The sequence below is a fragment of the Spermophilus citellus genome (assembly GCF_964194105.1).
Source record: "Spermophilus citellus genome assembly, chromosome: 4".
NCBI lineage: Eukaryota > Metazoa > Chordata > Mammalia > Rodentia > Sciuridae > Spermophilus > Spermophilus citellus.
The window spans coordinates 50,311,933-50,335,683 of NC_138185.1; the positions used below are offsets into that span (position 1 = coordinate 50,311,933).

Below are 23,751 nucleotides of genomic sequence, written 5' to 3' on the forward strand. Positions count from 1 at the left end.
CTTATTACAGACTCAGAGTGACATGATAATACATACAACCTATCATGTTATTCTTCTGCTCTAAAGCAGTCAGGGGCTTCCATTCAAATGTCCCCTTGTTAGGAAGGCCTCTTTCTCACCCAAACCACACATCCTACCATGGTGCCCAGTCTAAAGATGTTCCTCTACTGGCTCTAGAGCACCTGATGTTCCTCTACTGGCCTAGAGCACCTGATGTGTCATATCTCTCTTCATTTGTCACCTGTCTCCCTTACTGGAATGTAAAGTCCATGAGAACATGGACTGCGGTCACTACTATGGCCTCAGCAGTCACAGGTATTCAAACTATGTTAAATGAGTGGCTGAAAAAAGTGCTGGATGATCAAAGACTATAGTTAAAAATGCTCCAGTATTAACAGTTACGATGATGGATCATGATGAACCGTACATGCATGACTATGAGAAGCCAGACTAATAACCTGGGGAATAAAAAGAAAGCAGTACATTCTTCCTGATATGTGCTAATGACTTTATCACTTCCCTCAGCATGTAATGTCAGTAGTAATAATGGGATAGAAGATGCCACTGACTGAGGGCTTGCTGCTGGTGGAAACTTTCCACACACCTAGACCTCACCACAATCCTGCATCAAAGACATTCTTTTCCCCACATCACGGATGAAGAGACAAATCAGAAAGTTAAGCAAATGACAGATTCTGAAAACACTCCCTCAAGACCCAGTTTGCCATGCAAGCAAGCTTCCTCTTAAACATGGAATCATACTACAATGGGAACCAAACCCAAATGAGAGATCCTTCTAAGCATGGGACATTTTATTTTAGTCCAGGCTTTCTAGCTATCATTTCTTTCTGTGTTGGTCAGCTCTTCTAAACTACACTCCAGACATTGGCCCTCAGTTTAGGAGAAGGCAAATGACTCATTCCCTCTCCATACTGAAAAAGCCCACTGGCAAAGCACAAACTCACTGAAACTTAATTTCTATTTAAAAACTTAATTTTACCACCTCTGGGTGAAAAGCATTGACTTAATCTGTTTTCTTTCATGGCTGGATTTCAATAAGCATTCTTCCTGAAGACTTCATTTTGAGAGGAAAAGTGTTCTATTGTAAGGAAAAGCAGAAATATGGGATGGGGTCCCATCTTCATCAGCCTACACCTGACAAAGTGATCATCTTCCATGCCTCTTTTCAGTCTGTCCAAAGGTATCTTCCATAATATGCCTGTCTGCAAAAGTTACCACAAAAGGGAGACACGCCCTTGGAAAGGGAGGGTGTGTGTTGGCTGAAAGCAACTTTGAACCAAGCACAGATACAGGATGCAAAGCCCTAATAAAACCAGAACCCAGTTCTAAGGTTCCAGGCCTCTGTCTGGACTGTGGCTGTGAAAAGGTATATCAAGTTGGGAAGTGGCAGACCCACCTGTTAAATTCTTGTTAGAGTCTTATCCTAGACTGTACTCTAGGTAGAGAAGATAGAAAAAGAGGGATAAAGCAGACTTTAGCTATAACAGCTTGGTGAACACTTGCTCTCATCTCCTCAATCTGTGAAGCAAGGGTGAAGAGACACCACATAGGAATGCTTGGAGGGTGAGCTGACTATCACACCTCAGGACAGCTAAAGGAAAAGGAGATAGGCATTAATCTCAGCCACCTGCCTTTCAGCATTATGGTAAAGCATTAGCAGCTTCAGATGAAATCCCTTCTTTGGGTCAAGGAAGAACTAAGGTGATGACTGTTCTTTGGTATTACACAGGAGGGTGCTCTAGCATCTCCCATGCAATTCATTGATCTCCATCTATCTGGCCTATCTGGCCTGCAGTTTGAAAGAGGAAGGGTGAAGACCAGTTGATTGAGATACACAGATCTTGCGTGTCTTATGATTTTAGTTCAGGGTCCAAATGGGACAACTTGTACCTTAAATGTACCTTCCCAAGAATTCCAGAGCTACAAAAATGAGAAGAAAATGAGAAGCCCATAAAGTTCTTCTTTGCCCAGCACCTTCTCACAGACAATTTGCAAAGTAAAACTAGTATCTAGAGCTAGGAGTATACAGGTATGTGGTTATTATGCTTTGGATCTTAAATGTCCCCCCAAAGCCATGTTTTGAAGGATTAGTCCTCAGCTAATAGCATTATTGAGAGGTAATGAAACTTTTTTGGTGGTGGTGGGGAGGTACCAGGGACTGAAACCACGTTTGTTTTAACATTGATTATATCATCAGCCCTTTTTATTTTGAGACAGGGTCTTGCTATAGTTGATCAGGCTGGCTTCAAACTTGTGATCCTCCTACCTCAGCATCCCAAATAACTGGGAAATAGGCTTGTACCACTGTATGTGGCTAGGTGGTAGAAACTTTAAGAGGTGGGACCTAGTGAAAGGAAGTTAGGTGAGGGAGGGGTATGGGGTAGTTGGTAGGGGAGAAGAGGATTCCCTTGAAGGGGATATTGGGACCTTGTCCCTTACCTCCTCCTGCTTTGTCTCTTAGCCACCAAGATGTGAACAGATCTCCTCTGCCATGTGCTCCTATCATAGGACCAAAGAGATGGAGTCAAGTGACCTTGGACTAAATCCTCTGAAACAATGAGCCAAAATAAATCTTTCTTCTTTTTTAAAATTGATTTTTCTCAGGTACTTCATCATAGCAAATCTGACCTAATACAGTAATAAAGCACATGCTTAAAACAAGGTCCTGGGCTTAATTCTTAAAACCAAACCAAATAAAATAAAACAATTTTAAAAACCCTAATATCTAGTTCATCTTCTCAAGGGATACAGAGTTGATGTATGACTTCGATATTTATTTACTTTTAAAAATTACCTTTTAAGCCAGGTGCAGTGGTGCGTGCCGGTAGTTCCAGCAACTCATAAGGCTGAGGCAAGAGGATCACAAGTTCGAGGCCAGCCTCAGCAACTTAGAAAAACCCTGAGCAACTTAGTGAAACCCTGTCTTTAAAAAAAAATGGTTGGGATGTAGCTCAGAGGTAAATCACCTCTGGGTTAAATTACCCTTCAGCTCAGAAATTTTAAAAAACAAAATAAAACCAAAAACTTTGGTTTCCAAAGTTGTTCTAATTTGAATTAACTAAAAAATGTTAAAATTATGGTGACCAACACACACAAATACAATTAAAACAAAACTCTACAAAACCAAAACAACATCTACTCTTTTCTGGAAAGACTAGAAGACCTGGCTGCCTTGGGCCACATTCCAGGTAGTATCAGGACCAGGTGTGGAGGCTGCTGCCCCCTGCAGATGGAACTTGTTCTGTACTTCTGGGCAGCCCTCAGCATTACCTGGCTCTCCCAGAAATAATAAAGGAGATAGATATATTCTATATATATATATATATATATATATACACACACACACACACACACACACACACACACATATACACATATATATGTATATATACACACACACAGTCACATACACACACACATATATTTCAAACTCTAGTGTTTATGTGTTAGATATATCATTAGTCAGCCTAATCAAGAAAAAAATAAGGGCAAGAAAGCCTAAGTACATAAATGGGACCAAAACCAGGGAAATAAGTCCCAGATAAAGAGGAAAAAAGCTGGGGCTGCGGCTGTAACTCAGTGGTAAAGTGCTTGCCTTGCATATGTGAGGCACTGGATTCAATCCTCAGCACCACATAAAAATAAATAAAGATACTGTGTGTTCATCTACAACTAAATAAATATTTAAAAAAAAAAAAAGAAAAAAAAGCTGATTAAAAGCTGATTAAGTTCATGATTTTCTTTATTTTTTTTCCTTTGGTACCAGGAACTAAACTCAGGGTGCTTTACCAGTAAGCCACATCTCTAGCCCTTTTTATTTTGAGACAGGGTCTCACTAAGCTGCTCAGAGCCTTGCTAAGTTGCTGAGGCTAGCTTTGAACTTGCAATTCTCCTGCCTCAGCCTCCTGAGCCCCTGGAATTAGAGGTGTGCATCACCACACCTGGTAAGTGGATGATTTTCTATGAATACACAAACCACCAAAACTAAACCCAGAAAGAGATAACAAATCTGAACAGACCAATGGTCTCAAAGAAACTGTATAGTTATAAAAGCGCTATATTCTAAAAAAGCACCAGGTTTAGGTAGTTTTATAGGGGAATTTACCTATAAATTTAAAAAAACAAACAGATAATTTCAAAAGAATTTTAAACTGACTAAAGCAGAGAAAGTACAGCCCGCATACACACACACACACACACACACACACACACACACACAAAAGACAGAACCCAGGGGCACTCTACTACTGAACTACTACATCTCCAGCCATTTTAATTTTTTATTTTGAGACAAGGTCTTGCTAACCTTCCAGTTCAAGACAGGGCCTTAACTTGCAATCCTTCTGCCTCAGTCTTCTAGCGGCTTTTTTTTTTTTTTTTTAAGGGATGCAGTCTTATTATATTGCTCAGACTGGGATCCCTCTGGGATTAAATGATCCTCCTGCCTCAGTCTTCTGAGTGGCTAGAACTACAGGTACATGCCATAAACCCAGCCAAAGAACATTTTTAATATTAAAAGATATAGAAAACACAACTTGATAAAGATAACACTAAAAAAGAGAATTATAGAGGGTTGGAGATGTAGCTCAGTGGTAGAGCACTCACATGGCATATGGGAGGCCCTGAGTTGGATCCCTAGTATTGCAAAAGAAAAAAGAAAATTATACACTACTTTCACAAATAATGATGTATCATTTCTAAATAAAATGTTAATAAATGGACTCTGGCTACACAATAGGGTTTATCCCAGGAATGCAATAATAATTCAATAACATAAAATCTATTGTTACAATAACATATTAACAAGTAAAGGAAAAAATTACTATGATCATAACACAGATATTAAAATTTTAAAAATTCAACTACTATTAATGACTTTAAAATGTTATTAGCAACATACTTTTTAGTAAAAAATCAGCACACTTAATGACAAAACTAAAAGCAATCTCATTAAAGATGAGAAATTAGGGCTGGGGAAGGTGGCTCATTCTTGTATTTGCCTAGCATGTTTGAAGCCCTATGTTCAATCCCCAGCACATGGGGGAGGGGGGAGAGTAGGTTGGATATAGTGGTGCATGCCTGGAATCCCAGCAACTCAGGAGGCTGAGGCAGGAGGATCACGAAGCTCGAGGCCAGCCTTAGCAACTTAGCAACACCCTCTCCCAAAGTAAAATAAACTAGGACTGGGGATATAGATCAGTAGTAAACCGCCATACTAACTCCCACCCCCAGTCCCCAAAAGGTGAGGAACCAGTTAAAAGTACCCAGTATCATCTCCATTATTTAACTTTGTTCTGGAAATACACTGCAATCAGAAAAGAGAAACAAGTGGCATAAATATTGGAAAACAAGGGACAAAATTATTATTTGTAGCTGAGGTGATAGTACTCCTGGAAAATCCAACAATAGTAAAAACTATTAGAAACAATAAAATTAAGTTGCTAGTTATAAAATTAATAAATAGAACAACTAAGAATATGCAATGCAATAAAGGATCCTATTTTCAGTAAAAACAAAAAAGATGAACTAGGATAAAGAATGTATAGAATTTTCAAGTAAAGATATTTCTCTCTTTTTTTTTATATCATTGATTGAACTCAGGGGCACTTTTACCACTGAGCTACAATTCTTTTATTATTTTTTATTTTGAGATAGGATCTTACTAAGTTGCCGAAACTGGCTTGGAAATTTCGATCCTCCTGCCTCAACCGCCAGAGTTGCTAGGATTATACGCTTGTGCCATCATAACCAGCTCAGACAGACATTTCTGAGACAATTTGGGAAATGGTTTGTGGTCTGGATATTTGATAATATTGATATCGGATAAAAATTTAGTTTAATGGATAGGATAATAGCATTGGGGTTATATATATTTCAAAAAGTCCTTATTTGTTAAGTATTTTATAAAGAAAATAATTTGTTTCAAAATATTACAGTCCCCCAACCTACAAGAAAATAGAGAGGAGGGATAAATGATTCAAGTTTGGCTAAACATTGAAAACTGTTCAAACCATTGGATCACTATATTGTCTACTTTCATATATTTGAAAATCTTGTAGCGATCTTGAAGCTAGACACAGTACTGTGTTCCTGTAATCCCAGCAGCTCTGGAGGCTCAGGTAGGAGGATTGGTACGTAGTTCAAAGCCAGCCTCATCAACTTAGTGAGGCCTTAAGCAACTTACAAAGACCCTGTCTCCAAAAGAGAAAAAAAAGGGCTGGGGATGTAGCTTAATGGTTAATCATCTCTAGGTTCAATCACTAGTATCAAAAATAAAATGTTCATAATAAAGAATTAAAAGAAATGTGCAGGAGGACCATAAAAGACAACTAATTGCAAAGGCATATATCAGGCTTATATACACATAAAATGCCACCTAGAAGTACTAGAAATTAATACCAAAATCAGATGTAATTTTCTTCTATCAGACAAAGGTCAAAATATGGGATAATACACGGTATAGGAGGCGGAGGCAACTTACATTGACGGTCAGAGTACAGATTAATACAACTTCTGTGGAGGGTTAACCTAGCTTTACCTTTTGAAGTTATAAACACACACCCCTGGCCTAGAAATTCCACTTCTTGGAATTTATTCCCCAGATATTCATTCATTCAACAAGTATTTTCTGCCATCTACTATGTGCCAGGCACTAGAGATACACAAGTCAAGAAAACAACCTGCTCTCTTGTGCTTCCATTCTTGTGGGATAGGAGGCACAGGTAAAGCAAGTCAACAAGTATGCATGCAATTATAATGCCATGTAAGTGATAAGGTAAACAGGGATGGGCTGGTCTGGGAAGGTCTCTCTGGGCCTGAGTCAAGCACCAGAATGTCTAGGACAGGCAACAGGAAAAAAAGCCAAGGGGTAACACAAATTTGACCTTTCTTCTATGTTGTGCATTTTATTTCCCTAACAGCCTTTTGATTACCTAAAGGATATGGACACTATTGAAGGTTTCTCTTTGTCCCCTGATACAAAACTGAAAATTAATCATATTCTTTTAGTATAGTACATCTCACAAGGAAGGTGTCAGGGCAACATTGTTTCCCAACATTATTGTGCATAACAATTCGATCTTTTACAAGCAAAGACTTTCCAACTTACTTAAGTTTTGTGCTGTCTACTAATAAAATGTATTAAAGTAAAAACTCTTGATAACAGTTAAACCTTTCCAAAAAGAACAGATTAGTTTCACAAAAAATACTCACATGTGAAATCAAACCTATCAGTCCCTGCCCTTCTGGCAGGACTGAGAATCATTGACTTAGAGGCCGCTAGTTTAATTTCATGTTCTTTTTAAGTACTAAAGTTGAAGTTCTCATTTTCTTTAGGGGCTATCTGAATAAATATTTTATGCTTCAGGTTCAATTGAAGGCATTCCAACTGCTTCCAAAAGAAACACCTGAGAACATCACATACCAACTTCAATCAAACATCATCATGAAATACCAACGCTTCAAAATTGCCATGAATTATATGTTCCACAAACAGTCAAATCATTAAGAAAACAGCAAAGAGGGAAAGAAATATGTCCCTGTGAAATAAGCTCCCATCTCAATTCCGAAATCAGCTTTATATAACCGCATTCTTCTTCGCAAAGGGAGAAAACACATGCACACACCTCAAATGACTTCGGGACTCTACAATAATTCTCAGTGGGACCAACTCCTTTATACAGATTTCAAAGGTAAGCAGCCACCAGCACAGCGAACGATCGGTTATCCTCCAACAACTGAGAATGTGGTGTATCCTTCCTTTCCCTTGAACCCCACAGGCCATTTAACCTTTCCCCAAAGGCTCAGCAGTTCTGAGCAGCGAATGCCACTTCTAATAACAGTTACCCGAGAAGTACTGAAGTGAGAGACCAGGGTACCACCAGGCTTGCACACAGGCGCCGGCTAGTGCGCTCGGTTTGGGAGGTCAATGCAAACCAGGTAGGAGCGGACCCCGGAGCTCGGAGGGTCTGACGCCAGCCTCTCCACGTCCCACCGCCTACGTGCCGCGCGTCCGGGGGCCTCCCCACCCCTTACGCTACTCTTGTGCTAGGTCACGACTTCCGTGCCTCTCCAAACCCGTAGCCTAGGGGTCCGCAGTGGCTCTCCTGGAAAAGTGTAGGGGTGCAAAGATGCGTTTGAAGTGCTGGGTGGGTAAGTGGGAGGCGCGGAGCGCCAGAGAGGATACTAGAGTTGAAGGGACGTAAGGTGCTCCCGAGGGAAGGTGCCTGGGGAAAGGATGGGGGTTGGGAGCTCCTTGCTGGCCAAGTAAGGGGAAGAGGTCTGAAGAAGGGTCAAAGAGGACACCGGGAGAATGGGGGGGTGAGGTGGGAAATCCTTATGCAGGCAGCTAATGTGAGGGGGGCGGCGATTCGGGGAGACCTGTGGGCCGCACCTGCACGGCAGGTGAGGGGAACTCTCTCCACTACCAGTGCATCGCCTCACCTGCCCAGCGTCCGCTTCATGCCCGAGTCGGCTGCACAACGGGGCTCCGGCCCCTTGCCGGCCAGGCGCAGGTTCTGCTTCAGGCGGCAGTCGGCGTCCAGCGCCGCGGTGGCCGAGCCGGAGGAGGATGAACCCGAGGCGGCGCAGCGCTCATGCTCCAAGGTGACGGGCTCGGTCCGTTTCCTCATCCCGCGGCCGACAAGGCCGGCCGCCCACGGCGCCCGCTGGCCTCGCCCGCCCGCCTGCGCCGCCCTCGCCGCAGCCGCCGCAGCTCACAGCCTTCACCGCCGGGAGCCCGCCCGCTGCCCCTCACATCTCAGCCCCAGGCCGCAGCGCCCGCTGAGGACCAGCGCTGGGGGCCGGTCGGCCTCACAGGCCAATCAGCGCCAGAATCCTGCTCGCTCTGCCCCCTCCCCGCCCCATCAACTCCACCCGGGTCCCTCGGGGAGCGCGCCCAGCATCCCCAGCGCCGACCCGCAGCCATCTTGGAGTAGGGCGGTAGAAGCTGCCTCCTCGCGTCATTGTCAGGGCAGCGCAAGGTTGTTAGGTTTATGCAGCGCAGAGGACTGGGTCGGGCATGGGGCTAGGGGAGTACCTTCTGGGCATTCTTGTAACCCGCAGACAACCCAGTGGTGCCTCAGTTCAGTGGTCCGAAAGGCGAAAACACTGGGAGAACGCCGGCCAGAAAGTGGCCACCCTGCGAGCCTGAGCTGCTGCCCAAAGTTGTCTGTCTCCCTTTCCAACCCAGGGCCTCTGGCTCCTAACCCTGGATTACTGTTCATTTAGGTTTATATGAACAAAAAGGTAACATCACAATTCCGTTTTAATGATTAGTTGCTATTTTTCCAGAAGGACTCTTTTTTTTTTGGGGGGGGGGCGATGCTGGGGATGAACCAAGGGACATTACCACTAAACCACATCCCCAGCCCGTTTTATTTATTTATTTTTTAGTTATTTTATATTTATGTGGTGCTGAGGATTGAACCCAGTGCCTGACGCATGCTAAGCAAGCGCTGTATCTCTGACCCACAACCCCAGCCCCTCCAGCCCGTTTTATTTTCATTTATTATTTATTTTGATTCATGGTCTCTGTCAGTTAGTTAGGGCCTAAGCTAAATTGCTGAGTCTGGCCTCGAACCTGTGATCCTGTCTCCTCAGCCTTCCTAGTCACTGGGATTATAGGCACCGTGCAGGACTTTGTCTTTTAAAATATGCCTTCAGGGAGTTAATTTTTATTTGAAAAAGTTGTGTGTGTGTGTGTGTGTGTGTGTGTGTATGTATATATATATATATATATATATATATATATATATATATAAAACCTTGGGATCGAATATATGAAAAAGTGAACTGAACTGCTTAAACAGTTTACTCTTTAGTGATTTTGTTTTTTTGGTACTAGGGATTGAACCTTGGGTGCTTAACCATTGAACCATATCCCAGCTCTTTTTATTTTTTAATTTTGAGGCAGGGTCTTGCTCAGTGGCTAAGGCTGGCTTTGAATCCGAGATCCTCCTGTTTCAGCCTCATGAGCCACTGGGATTACAGTCATCGCCACCATGCCTGGCAACAGTTTACTCTTTGAAAACAGATTTTGGATTTTTAAAAGCATTTACCTCTTTGAGGAAATCCATTTCAAAGATGACTTTGCACTTGTGAAACCCAGTTAAGTATTAATTCAACCCATTCTAAATAGAGCAAAGGAAATAAAGGGCAGTTTAGCTCACAGATTTAGTTTTACAGCTTTGACTTTCTATAGTTTTAGAAACTGAGACAGGAGGATCACAAATTCTAGACCAGTCTTAGCAATTTAATGAGACTTTGTTTCAAAAAAGGCTGGGCATGTTGTTCACTGGAAAAGCATCCCCTGGGTATAATTGCCAATTTTAAACATACTGTGGAATTTAAAAGGTGAATTCTTTGAAGTGAAATAACAGTACTGGGGATTTGGGGATTCAGAAGTTAAAGTGTAGAAAAATTATTTTATCTGTCACAAAATCCCCCCACCCCCTTTTTTTGGGGTACCAGAGATTGAACCCAGAGGTGCTTAACCAGTGAGCCACATCTCTAGCCTTTTTTATATTTTATTTAGAGACAGGGTCTCACTGAGTTGTTTAGGGTCTCACTATATTGAACTCATAATCCTCCTGCCTCAGTCTTCCGCTGGGATTGCAGGTGTATGCCCACCTTGCCTTGGCACAAAATCCTTTTTAATAAGGGGTTGGGGGGCAAGGAAGACAGGGAGAGCTGGAGAGAAGAAAGAAAAAAGAAACATAAGTTGGTATTGAATCTTTCTCACTGGCCCTGGGTTTGCCCATATAGTTATCTCCTGGTTTTGAGGCTTTAAATATGGTCCCCTCCTTTCCTTGAATCCAGGCTTCTTTATCCAAAGATCTATTCATCTCTGATATCTGACAGGCACCCAGACTACTGTGTTCAAAACAACTCCCGGCTCTCCTTCCACTCTAACTTCATAAGCTTCCCCTCCAGGGAAATGGCAACTCTGTTTTTGTGCTGCCTCGGGCTAAAACTCTGGGGTCACCTTTGATTTCTTTCTTCTGGCATCAAACTTTGTCAGCCAGCTCCCCTTTCAGAATCTACTCAGGTTCCAACACTTCTCATCACCTCTACCTTCTCCACCCTGGGCTAAGACATCATGCCTCACTTGGATTATTTTAATAGCAGGGGTGGTCTCCCTCCTGCCTCTACCTTTGCTTCATTTCTGTCTACTTAACTCAGCTGCCACATAGGATTTTTATTTTTTCTATTGCCACATGTAATTCTGTCATTCATTTGTTAAAATCACCTTGATGGTTCCCCAACTCATTCAAAATAAAACTGAAAGCTTATGAAAGGATATACAGGGTCCTTGCTCAATCACTGCCTTCTTCCTGGTCCTTACATGCCACAGTCACCCTTGCTCAGAACCTTTGCACTTTAGTACCTGCTACCTGCAATTCCCTGTCCTCCAGTTGCCCACACCTACAGGTCGTGCTCCCTCCCCCTTCACATCTGTGTATTCACTGAACACTTTTAACTTAAAACCCTCAGACTCACCTTCACTGTGTTCACCTTTCTTGACTTATTCTTTTATTTATTTATTTGTTATGAGGATTGAACCCAGTGCCTCGCATGTGCTAGGCAAGCGCTCTACCTCTGAGCCACAACCCCAGGCCCTCTTGACTTATTCTTGTTTGTGCTTGTCACCAATATATTTGTCAATGTGTCTGTATCTCTATTTTTTTTCCACGCTGCAATGTAAAATCTGAGAAAAGACCTATTTACTGCTGTATTTTCAATGCTCAGACCAATGTCTGGCTCATAGTAGGCACTTTGTAAATATTTCCTGAGGGAGAGACTGTATCCTCACAACTCCTCTGCAATGCCACTAGGGTCCCCATTTTACAAGTGAGGAAGTGAGTCTCAAGTTCATTAAGGGACTCTGCCTTCTGCGTGAAATTGAAAAGATATATGGCTGAGGATTATGGATGCTTGTCCTTGGATCAAAATCCCACAGCATGGTCCATGACAGAAGTATGTACTTGGTTTAAAAAAGTTATCCTTTAGTGTTTAGAAGAAATGTAAGGATAAGGTCCAGAAACTGTTTTTTTTTTTTTTAATGGGCCATTTCCCTTTATCAGATAATGTGTACTTTATCTACTTTGCAAAAGAGCAACATTATTTCTAGGGTTAGCCACAATGAATCCAATACTGCTTTTTAGAAATTAATATTGCTTAGGGGCTAAAGGCATAGCTCATTGGTAGAGCCCTTGCCTAGCATAGCATGGTCCTGGGTTCCATCCCCAGCATCAAAAGAAAAAAAAAGACTTTTTTTTTTTTTTTCAAATTAGCCAAATAAGCCAGGCATGATGATGCACGTTTATAATCCCAGCAACTCAGGAGGCTAAAGCAGGATAACAATTTCCAGGCTAGCCTCAGCATCTTAAAGAGACTGTCTCAAAATAAAATAACCCCAATGCTATGTATAATTATAATACTCTAATAAAAAATATCCCAGACAACCACAATAAAATTAATATTCCTCATTAAGAAATAAAAGGGTTGGGATTATAGCTTAGTGGTAGACAGCCTCTGGGTTCAATCCCCAATACCACAAAAAAACAAAGAACAAAACCCCCACAAACACACAAAACAAACAAACAAAACAAAACAAAAAAAAAAAAAAAAGAAAGAAAGAAAGAAAAGAAAAGAAAAAGGATGGTACTGAGCCAAAAGTGGAAAGCTTAGCTACAAGGTCTAATTGAGTTTATGAGCTCTTTTGTGATCTTGGGGAAGTTATCTAACTTCTGTTTCTTTATCAGTTCAGAGTCTTAACCACCTTTAGCGAACGTTATGAAAATTAAGTATAAAGGGCTGGGGCCATAACTCAGAGGCTAAGAGCTTGCCTAGCAGGAGTCAGGCACTGGGTTCCATCCTCAGCCCCACAAAATAAAGGCATAATGTCCATAGACAACTACTAAAATTTAAAAAAAAATAAATACGTATCACAGTCCCTACCACACAGGAGGCACCCAACCCAGGAGGGTTATCAAACGAAAAACCCTGCTGCAAAACTAAAACGAAAACACCGGCGAGTGTCTCAATCCCTCCCCCCCCACCCCGCCCCCATTTTTCTAGCTACATATGCCAAGGCTTGGGAAGATTAAGTATCTTGTTCAGGTGATAGCAAGTTGAGGCGATAGCAACAGCCACCTGGAACAACGCCAGGCTGCTTGTTCTTTGTACTGAGAGCTGGGCATCACTAAAGAAAAAACCAACCCCCTTATTCCGCCGTTTCTGTAACACGGTCGCGCAGAGTGGGCAAATGTCCCTCTTTGGCTGCCGTAGGGCAGAAAATTTGGCCACGCGTTCCTATTGGCTAGGCTTGTTTGGCGCCAAAGCGTGTCGCAGAGGGGGAGGCAAAGAGCTGAAGCTGTGGTGTGCAGAACAGAAGGTACGCGGAAGCCGAGAGCCCTGCGACTGTTTGGATTGAAACCTTGACGAGCCCGAGGGACCCGAGAGACCGTCATGTTCTGCGAAAAAGCTGTGGAGCTGGTTCGTGAGCTGCACCGCGCGCCAGAAGGGCAGCTACCCGCTTTCAATGTGAGGACGGCGGTCTAGACCTGAAAGGGGCGGGGCCTGGACGGCTTCCTTGCAGTTCTTCCCTGCATCTCACCTGGAGGATTTACTTTCCCACGTGGTTAGCAACCAAGTCGTGATAAATTTTTGGAACGCGGCACAGCAAAATATAAGAGGGAACACAAAGTATTCATGCCTTTATTTCCCAGCTGCTTAGTGAATTTCCTCACTTGAGTATAATTGAGTACTTTTCATTGTATAGTGTTGTTTTGTTTTTTTTTGCCGCAGTTTCTTTGTTTAACCAAATATTTACTTTCTGCCTGATAGTGAGCTAGCATTTGCTGTCCACTCCGGCAGCGAAATGTAACTAAAAGGCTGGCCTGCAGGGCTTGGCATGTAGGTCATAGAGTGTTTGCCTAGCATGCCCGAGAATCCCCTGCACCAGGGCAGAGGGCAGGACAGCTTCTGAAAGAGCCTGAGATTCTGGTTGTGGGGCAGTTATTCAAGCTTTCTTGTTATCAGTTTTCTCTGCAAAAAATGGGAATGATGATGATAGTAACCAGCTCGTCGTGCAATGAGGGTGTCTGAACAATGCCTGACATACAGTAAAGCAGAGTCAGTGGTTGCTGTTAATTTTATTTCCACTAGGGTTACTGTTACTATTATTAATGTGATTATTCTTATTTTTCTGTAATTGCTCCCTAAGGCAGGGTGCCAAGCCATTGACCTACATCATCACGTCCAAATAATAAACCCTTTAGGTTTCAACAATTCCCCCCCCCCCCCCATTTTTCTAGGTACATATGCCAAGGCTTGGGAAGATTAAGTATCTTGTTCAGGTGATAGCAGGTAAGAACTAAAGTAAGGTTTCCAGTCATGGCATTTTGGCTCCAGAGCTTGCACTCTAAATGCTGTGCTTGACCTCCTCCCCTATCCTAGGGCAGCCATGGTGTGGATGCCAGGACACATTCTTCTGGGAGAGGGGCATAGAGGTAATGATATGCAGTGTGATAAGTGGTGCCAACAAATTATAGATAAGGAACATGAAGGAGAATCACAAAGTAAACTGGTGGGGGTGGGACTAGAAAAGGGTACTTAAAATTTTTATTTTTATTTTTTGTAGTTGTAGATGGACAAAATGCCTTTATTTATTCTTATGTGGTGCTAAGGATGGAACCTAGTGCCTCACACATGCTAGGCAAGCCCTCTGCCACTGAACTACAGCCCCAGCCCACAAAAGGGTACCTTTGAGCCACATCATCTTTAAGGATGAGGTTACATTCTGAAGGGATTGAGGCATTCTAGCTGAAGGATATGGTAATACAAAGACACATGGTTACATTGCAAAGGTGACTGAAAGGGCATGTAAAGGTGGATTTGCAGTCTAGAATAGTTAAGTATTCATTCATAATGTGTGTTTTGAAAGCTGGTAGAGGATTTTAGTCAGGTGAATAATTTTTGCATTTTGAGGGTAATTATGGCAACAGTATGGGGGGATGGATTGAAGAGAAGACCAAATGGGAGCAGAAAGATTGTTTGTGTGATTACAGTAGGTCAGGTGACAGATGTGTGTACTTTAAATTGTCAAAAGTCAGTGGCACTAAAATCAGTATCTGAGACAAACAGGATCTGTACTATTAAAATGGGTAGAAATGGGGTGGATAATGAATGGGCCAGGATCTTGGAAAGATTCTCAGGTAATAGGAAACCATAAGTTAAAAATGAATTCCTTTTGGGAAAAGGTAATGAATTTTGTTTTGAACAATAAAGAGCACCTAGTCTGGGACTGGGCCCTTGGCCCTAGGTTCAATCCCCAGACAAAAAAAAAGTCCTAGTTTTTACACTTACACCATTTTACAAAGGAGGAAACTGAACCAAGAGAAATTATGGATCAGAGTTAAGGGACTGGTCTCAATTTAGAGCACATTGGAGGCAGAGCCTCAACTTGAACTCAGGCTTCTTAGATTATAATCTCTTTTTCAATTTAGAATAGTTACCTCATGCAGGGCTCAGAGGCGCTTGCCTCTGCTTGGCAGGCTGAGACAGGAGGATGGAGAGTTCAAAGCCAGCCTCAGCAAAAATGAGGCGCTAAGCCTTACCATGTCTGTCCTTTTACTCAGTGAGACCCTGTCTCTAAAAAAAAAAAAAAAAAAAAAAAGTAAGGTTACCTCATTTAAAAAGTGAGGAGACAATAATGCAAAACTGAGCAAAGATGCTGGAATGTGTGTAGGCTCTAAAATTTGGCTCCATACTGGATCGTAGAACTAGTTATTGTGGAGGTTATCGTACATATGAGGAAATGGGGCCCAAAGAGGCAGAGAAGTGTCCAAACAGGTGCTGGTGGGCTGGCCTTGGAACCTGGCTCTTAATACACTTCTTAGTCTTAGTTCTTTTTTGGGGGAGGGGGAGATACTGGGGATTGAACTCAGGGTTACTCAACCACTGAGCCACATCCCTAGCCCTATTCGGTATTTTATTTAGAGACAGAGTCTCACCAAGTAATTTAGCACCTCACTGTTGCTGAGGCTGGCTTTGAACTCACGATCCTCCTCCCTCAGCCTCCCGAGCTGCTTAGATTACAGGTGTGTGCCACTATGATTGGTTAATCTTAACTCTTTTTACTCATTTTTTTGGGCAGAGGGGGTACTGGGGATTGATTCCAGGTATGCTTTATCACAGAGCTATGTCCCCAGTCCTTTTTATTTTTGATTTTGAGTCAGGTGTCCCTAAATTACTCAGGCTGGCCTCAAAATTTTGATCTTTCTGCCTTATCCTCCCAAGTCACTGGGATTATAGGTAAGCACCATCATGCCTGGCTTTTTATTCAAATTTTAAGATTAAAGTGTTGGTTTAGGGGGCCAGAGTCTTAGAAGCTGTAATGTGAAGACAGTGACTATCACTATCTTTAAGGTCTTAATTTGTGAGAGTATCTTTTGTTATCTTTTGCTCATTAGTGCCTTTCACTGACTGAAACACCTGCTAGGCAGGTGACTCTGCTGCCTGGAAGACTGAGTCTGTAGAGACTGGCCTCAGACACAGCTGAATGGGAGAAGACAATACTTGATCTGAGATGCAGCAGTCTTTCAAGAATCATGTGGTGGTACATGCCTATAATCCCAGCTACTCAGAGGGCGAGGCAGGAGGATTACAAGTTCAGAACCAACCTCTGCAATATAGGGAGACCCTGTCTCAATTAAAAAAAAAAAAAAATCATCTCTTCATTCCTCCCATACCAGGTAGTTGACAGCCAGGGGTTTAGAGCAGAGGCTTTGCCTTGTTTATTCTAGAATCACTTGTGGTTGGGTGCTGTATTCAGCAAACTAAAAAATGATTACTACCTTTCTGTATGCAGAACTGAATTTATTCCCCCTAAAAAAGTATGTTTTCAGCCTATAATCCCAGTGAACCTGTGAGGCTGATGCAGGGTGATTACAAGTTCCAGGCCAGCCTAGGCAACTGAGTGAGACCTTATCTCAAAAAAAATTTAGAAAGGCTGGTAATATAATTCAGTGGTAGAGTACCCCCACCCCCAGCTTAAAAAAAATGTTTTTAAGAATATTATCTTGGGGTCAGGTATGATGGCACTCATCTGTAATCCCAGCAACTTGGGAGGCTGAGGCAGGAGGAGGCCAGCACCTGCAATTTAGCAAGACCCTGTCTCAATAAAAAAGGGCTGAGAATGTGGCTGAGTGGTTAAGTGCTTCTGGGTTCAATCCTGAGTACCCTAAATGAAAGACTATTATCTTGAGCTGTTGGAAGCTTATAGTCTGAGATGCGCACAGAATAGATGTAATTTCCTCTATAGATAAAACTCAAAGTCTGAAAACTTGCGTATATTTCAAAGAATTATTTCATATTTGGCTTTTGTATACCTACAGATATATAGTTGTACAATGTTTTAAAATAACATTTGTTTATAAAAATATTGAGTTTTTATAAATCAAACCTTCCCATAATTTTAAAAAATTAGATGCTAAAAGAGAAAGTAAAAGTCATGCTTACATTTTGTGTGTGTGTGTGTGTTACTGAGAATTGAACCCAGGGCTTTGTGCATTCGAGGCAAGTAACCTACCAACTAAGCTATATCCACAGCCTCTTGCTTAAATTTTTATCAGGAATTATATCTTGAGTAGGTTAAGTAGTTGTGTAGTGGTATATCAAAAGTTTTATTTGCAGTGCTGGAGATCAAACCCAGGGCCTTGCGCATACTAGGCAAGTGCTTTATTATTTCATCTTCTACCAAAAATATTTATGCTAATGCATATATTTTGGCCCTAAGAATAGATTGGGAAAACAAATGGGAATCTTTTCTTTGGATTGTTCACAGAGTTACTGTGTAACATTCATGAAATTTAATATTTTATTTAATAGAAAGTTAAAAAACTCTCCTACTTGTGATGCATTCTGCTTGTATTTAATTTTATATTTTTAAAATGCTTTTCAACCTACCTGATTTCATATGCTGCAATGGCTGTCAGTCCCATATTTTTCAAAACATTGTGTTAAAGCTGAATGCACCAGATGCTCAGAGATCCCTCCTTCTTGTCAATACAGAACATTCATTTGGTGACCACTCTGTCACTGTCTTATCTGAGCTATAATTATGGAAACTTAGGGTTGGAAGGGCCCTTGAAAGTCTTCAACCTCACTCTCCATTTGGCACTTAATTCTCTCCACCACTATCCCACCTACTTAAGGTATTATTAGCTTCTCTTTAAACATCTCCAGTGACGCAGAATTTACTACCTTCCCACTTTTGGTAAATTCCCAATCCTGGCTAAGGCCATCATTTTGTTTAAGGTCTGAAAGGCCATGTAGGACTAGTTGACTCCCTCTTCCACTTGATCAGTCACTAAAGATGGCCATCATGCCTTCAAGTCCTCCTTTCTCCATTTCCATCAGTGAATCCCTGGTTTATCTCTGCGTGATTTCTACAATTTTTGCCTTTGTGATCACCCACACTGGGGCACTTTTGTCAATATACTTCTAGAACTGTGACATTAGCATTGGGTACATTATTCTGGCTCTTTTCTTTTTTTTTTTTTTCTTTACATAAATTTTTTTTATTGGTTGTTCACAACATTACAAAGCTCTTGACATATCATATTTCATACATTAGATTGAAGTGGGTTATGAACCCCCAATTTTACCCCAAATGCAGATTGCAGAATCACGTCGGTTACACATCCACAATTTTACATAATGCCCTATTAGTAATTGTTGTATTCTGCTACCTTTCCTATCCCCTACTATCCCCCCTCCCCTCCCCTCCCCTCCCATCTTCTCTCTCTACTCCATCTACTGTAATTCATTTCTCTCCTTGTTTATTTTCCCATTCCCCTCACAACCTCTTATAAGTAATTTTGTATAGCAATGAGGGTCTCCCTTCATTTCCATGCAATTTCCCTTTTCTCTCCCTTTCCCTCCCATCTCATGTCTCTGTTTAATGTTAATCTTTTCTTCCTACTCTTCCTCCCTGCTCTGTTCATAGTTGCTCTCATTATATCAAAGAAGACATTTGGTATTTGTTTTTTAGGGATTGGCTAGCTTCACTAAGCATAATCTGCTCTAGTGCCATCCATTTCCCTGCAAATTCTATAATTTTGTCATTTTTTAGTGCTGCATAGTACTCCATTGTGTATAGATGCCACATTTTTTTTCCATTCATCTATTGAAGGGCATCTGGGTTGGTTCCACAGTCTAGCTATTGTGAATTGTGCTGCTATGAACATCGATGTGGCAGTATCCCTGTAGCATGCTCTTTTAAGGTCTTCAGGGAATAGTCCGAGAAGGGCAATAGCAGGGTCAAATGGTGGTTCCATTCCCAGCTTTCCCAGGAATCTCCAAACTGCTTTCCAAATTGGCCGCACCAATTTACAGTCCCACCAGCAATGTACAAGTGTACCCTTTTCTCCACATCCTCGCCAGCACTTGTTGTTGTTTGACTTCATAGTGGCTGCCAATCTTACTGGAGTGAGATGGTATCTTAGGGTGGTTTTGATTTTCATTTGTCTGACTGCTAGAGATGGTGAGCATTTTTTCATGTACTTGTTGATTGATTGTATATCCTCCTCTGAGAAGTGTCTGTTCAGGTCCTTGGCCCATTTGTTGATTGGGTTATTTGTTATCTTATTGTCTAATTTTTTGAGTTCTTTGTATACTCTGGATATTAGGGCTCTATCTGAAGTGTGAGGAGTAAAAATTTGTTCCCAGGATGTAGGCTCCCTATTTACCTCTCTTATTGTTTCTCTTGCTGAGAAAAAACTTTTTAGTTTAATTAAGTCCCATTTGTTGATTCTTGTTATTAACTCTTGTGCTATGGGTGTCCTATTAAGGAATTTGGAGCCCGACCCCACAATATGTAGATCGGAGCCAACTTTTTCTTCTATCAGATGCAGAGTCTCTGATTTGATATCAAGCTCCTTGATCCATTTTGAGTTAACTTTTGTGCATGGCGAGAGAAAGGGATTCAGTTTCATTTTGTTGCATATGGATTTCCAGTTTTCCCAACACCATTTGTTGAAGATGCTATCCTTCCTCCATTGCATGCTTTTAGCCCCTTTATCAAATATAAGATAGTTGTAACTTTGTGGATTAGTCTCTGTGTCCTCTATTTTATACCATTGGTCCACCCGCCTGTTTTGGTACCAGTACCATGCTGTTTTTGTCACTACTGCTCTGTAATATAGTTTGAAATCTGGTATCGCTATACCGCCTGATTCACACTTCCTGCTTAGACTTGCTTTTGTTATTCTGGGTCTTTTATTTTTCCATATGAATTTCATGATTGCTTTATCTATTTCTACAAGAAATGCCATTGGGATTTTGATTGGCGTTGCATTAAACCTATAGAGAACTTTTGGTAATATCGCCATTTTGATAATGTTAGTTCTGCCTATCCATGAACAGGGTATATTTTTCCATCTTCTAAGATCATCTTCTACTTCTCTCTTTGGGGTTCTGTAGTTTTCATTGTATAAATCTTTCACCTCTTTTGTTAGGTTGATTCCCAAGTATTTTATTTTTTTTGAGGATATTGTGAATGGAGTGTTTTTCCTCATTTCCGTTTCAGAAGTTTTGTTGCTGATATACAGAAATGCCTTTGACTTATGCGTGTTGATTTTATATCCTGCCACTTTGCTGAATTCATTTATTAGTTCTAGTAGTTTCTTTGTAGACCCTTTTGGGTCTTCTAGGTATAGAATCATGTCATCTGCAAATAGTGATAATTTAAGTTCTTCTTTTCCAATTTTTATGCCTTTAATTTCTTTCGTCTGTCTAATTGCTCTGGCCAGTGTTTCGAGAACTATATTGAATAGAAGTGGAGATAGAGGGCATCCCTGTCTTGTTCCGGATTTTAGAGGGAATGCCTTTAACTTTTGTCCATTCAGAATGATGCTAGCCTGAGGCTTAGCATAGATAGCTTTTACAATGTCAAGGTAAGTTCCTGTTATCCCTAGTTTTTCTAATGTTTTGAACATAAAGGGATGCTGTACTTTGTCGAATACTTTCTCTGCATCTATCGAGATGATCATATGGTTCTTATCTTTAAATTCTGGCTCTTTTCTGTTGCTATATTTTCTCTTAGGTTGTTGTTTAATTTGTGGTTTCATGTCTTGTCTGCCTTATTGATTAACATCCTTTATATATGGTGACTGCATTTTATAAGGGAAACATACTTATGTAACTCTTATGTAAGTAAGAGAGTCTTTATCCTCCAATAAAACAAAAGTACATCCCCCCCCCCAAAAAAAAGAAAGTTAAAAAAAAACTGCTCCAGGGTGGGTAGTAGGAAAACTCCTTTGGCCTTCTTATTCTTGTAGTACAAACTTAAAGTACTTTTTTGGGGTGGGGTAATTAACCCTTTAAAGACTATTTTCAGTAAATAATAATTTACGTGCTTTGGTTATGCATGCCTTATTGCTTCTGTAGGATTATTATTATTATTATTATTATTTGTTTCTTAAAATATGGGATTTATTGTATACTCTTTTTTTTTTTTAAAAGAGAGAGTGAGAGAGAGATTTTTTAATATTTATTTATTTTTTTTAGTTCTCGGCGGACACAACATCTTTGTTGGTATGTGGTGCTGAGGATCGAACCCGGGCCACACGCATGCCAGGCGAGTGCGCTACCGCTTGAGCCACATCCCCAGCCCTTATTGTATACTCTTTTGATTCCAAGGTGCCTAAATGTACAGATTTCTTATGTAAGAAGAATTTGAACCATCACTGCACAAATTCATAGTTTGGCATTAATTTTTTTTTTTTTTTTTTTTTTTTTTTTTTTTTTTTTTTGGTTTCAGCACTAATTTATTTGTTTTAGGAATCCAAATAAGAATTTAGCTGTCATGTCTCCTTAGTCTCTTTCTATTATTATTTTTTTGCATTCATTTTTATTGAGGGTTTTTGTTTGTTTGTTTGCTACTAAGTTTTTATTTTGAGACAGGGTCTCTACTAAGTTGCTTAGGGCCTCACTAAGTTGCTGAGGCTGGTTTGAACTTGCAGTCCTCCTGCCTTAGTCTCCCAAGCTGCTGGGATTATAGGTGGGTGCCTCTACACCTGCCTGAGATATAATTTATATATAACAAAACATACAGTTTAATAGACTTTACAAATTTTGACAAATGTATACTTTATATCCAGTACCCTGATCACGATTTTATAAAGCTCACCACTGTTTTATTTTGTAGCCAACCTCCCTGCTACAGCCTTTGGCAACCACAAATTTGCTTTCTCTCACTACAGGTTATATTTCTCCTTTTCTGCATATTGCTGGATTCCACATCCAGGAACTGGCAAACTTTTTCTGTAAAGGGCTACATGGTATTACATAGTGTACACTCATTTGTGCCTGGCCTTTTTTAGCTTAGTGTAATATATTTGAGATTATACTTATTTTGTATGGTTTCAGTAATTCATTCCTTTTAATTGAGCCTTTACATTTTTTTCACTGTGTAAGATGTACACATATAAAGTCATTTTCTTTTGGGTACCAAGATTGAAGTCAGGGGCACTCTACCACTGAGCCACATCCCTAGCCCTATTTTGTATTTTATTTAGAGACAAGGTCTCACTGAGTTGCTTAGCAAAACTTGCTGAATTGCTGAGGCTGGCTTTGAATTTGAGATCCTCCTGCCTCCACTTCCCAAGCCACTGGGAGTACAGGCTTGTGCCACCGCGCCCAGCCATATAAAGCCATTTTAACTGTGAACTTTAATGGCATTAATTATATTCACATTGCCATCAATCATTACCACTATTACCAAAACCTTTTTATCACCTCAAACAGAGACTCTTTCACCATTAAGCAATAATTGTACCAATTTCCCTTTTTCTGCAGCTTCTGGTAACCTTTAAACTATTTTGGGTCTATATGAATTTGTCTTTGCTAAATATTTTGGATAAGTGGAGCCATAACAATACTTTTTATTTTGTGTCTGGTGTCTTTCATTTAGCATAAAGTTTTCAGGATTCATCCATGTTGTAGCATCTATCAGTACTTCATTTCTTCCTAGGGCTGAATTATATTCCATTGAAGGTTTATACTACATTTGGTTTATTCATCTATCAGTTGGTGGACATTTTGAGTTGTTTCTTCTTTTGGACTATTATGAATAATGCTGCTAAGAACATTTCTGTACAGATTTTTGTGGGAACATGTTTGCAGTTTGCTTGGATATGTACTTAGGAGTGGAATTGCTGCATCATATAGTAATTCTTTTTAACTTCTGATGAGCCAGTGGATTGTTTTTTCATGGGGATATCCAGTTAACATTATTTGCTAACACCACGGCCATCCTATTGTTCTTTTTGTAAGGTTTGTAAATCAAAGATCAATATAGTACAAACAATATTGTCACAGATTTGGTAGAGAAATAAATGAATTTGTATCAATATCAGTTTATATATTTTAGGAGGATGGAATCAGACAAGTTCTGGAGGAAATGAAAGCTTTATATGAACAAAACCAGTCTGATGTGTAAGTTTTGATATTTTAAAACAATTTAAGAAGTTGAAGTCATATAATCTTACATCATGTTTTTTTTGTGAGTGTATGTTTTTTTTTTTGTTTGTTTGTTTTTTTGTTTTCTGTTTGTTTTCCTTTTTGGTACTAGGGATTGAACCATGGAGCACTTAACCACTAAGCTACATGCACAGCCCCCCTTTATTTTTTTATTTTGAGATTTTGAGACAGGGCCTCACTAAG

The 23,751-nt window shown here is 40.7% G+C and overlaps 2 protein-coding genes across 3 annotated transcripts in view; one reads left to right on the top strand and one right to left on the bottom strand.

Annotated features, from left to right (window-relative positions):
- ABHD12 (abhydrolase domain containing 12, lysophospholipase) overlaps positions 1–8,899 on the bottom strand; it is a 95,047-nt gene extending 86,148 nt beyond the window's left edge. The window contains exon 1 of the mRNA XM_081292145.1: positions 8,464–8,899. Coding sequence (XP_081148271.1) covers positions 8,464–8,651 — 188 coding nt within the window. The 5' untranslated portion in view covers positions 8,652–8,899. The remainder of the gene's footprint in view (positions 1–8,463) is intronic.
- A 4,502-nt stretch (positions 8,900–13,401) lies between these two features.
- GINS1 (GINS complex subunit 1) overlaps positions 13,402–23,751 on the top strand; it is a 28,844-nt gene continuing 18,494 nt past the window's right edge. Inside the window, exons 1-2 of one of the 2 annotated variants that reach the window (XM_081293237.1) lie at positions 13,402–13,566; positions 23,459–23,523. In XM_081293237.1, the coding sequence (XP_081149363.1) occupies positions 13,492–13,566; positions 23,459–23,523 (140 nt within the window). In that variant the 5' untranslated portion in view covers positions 13,402–13,491. The remainder of the gene's footprint in view (positions 13,567–23,458; positions 23,524–23,751) is intronic. The other variant, XM_081293238.1, reaches the window with a different exon arrangement.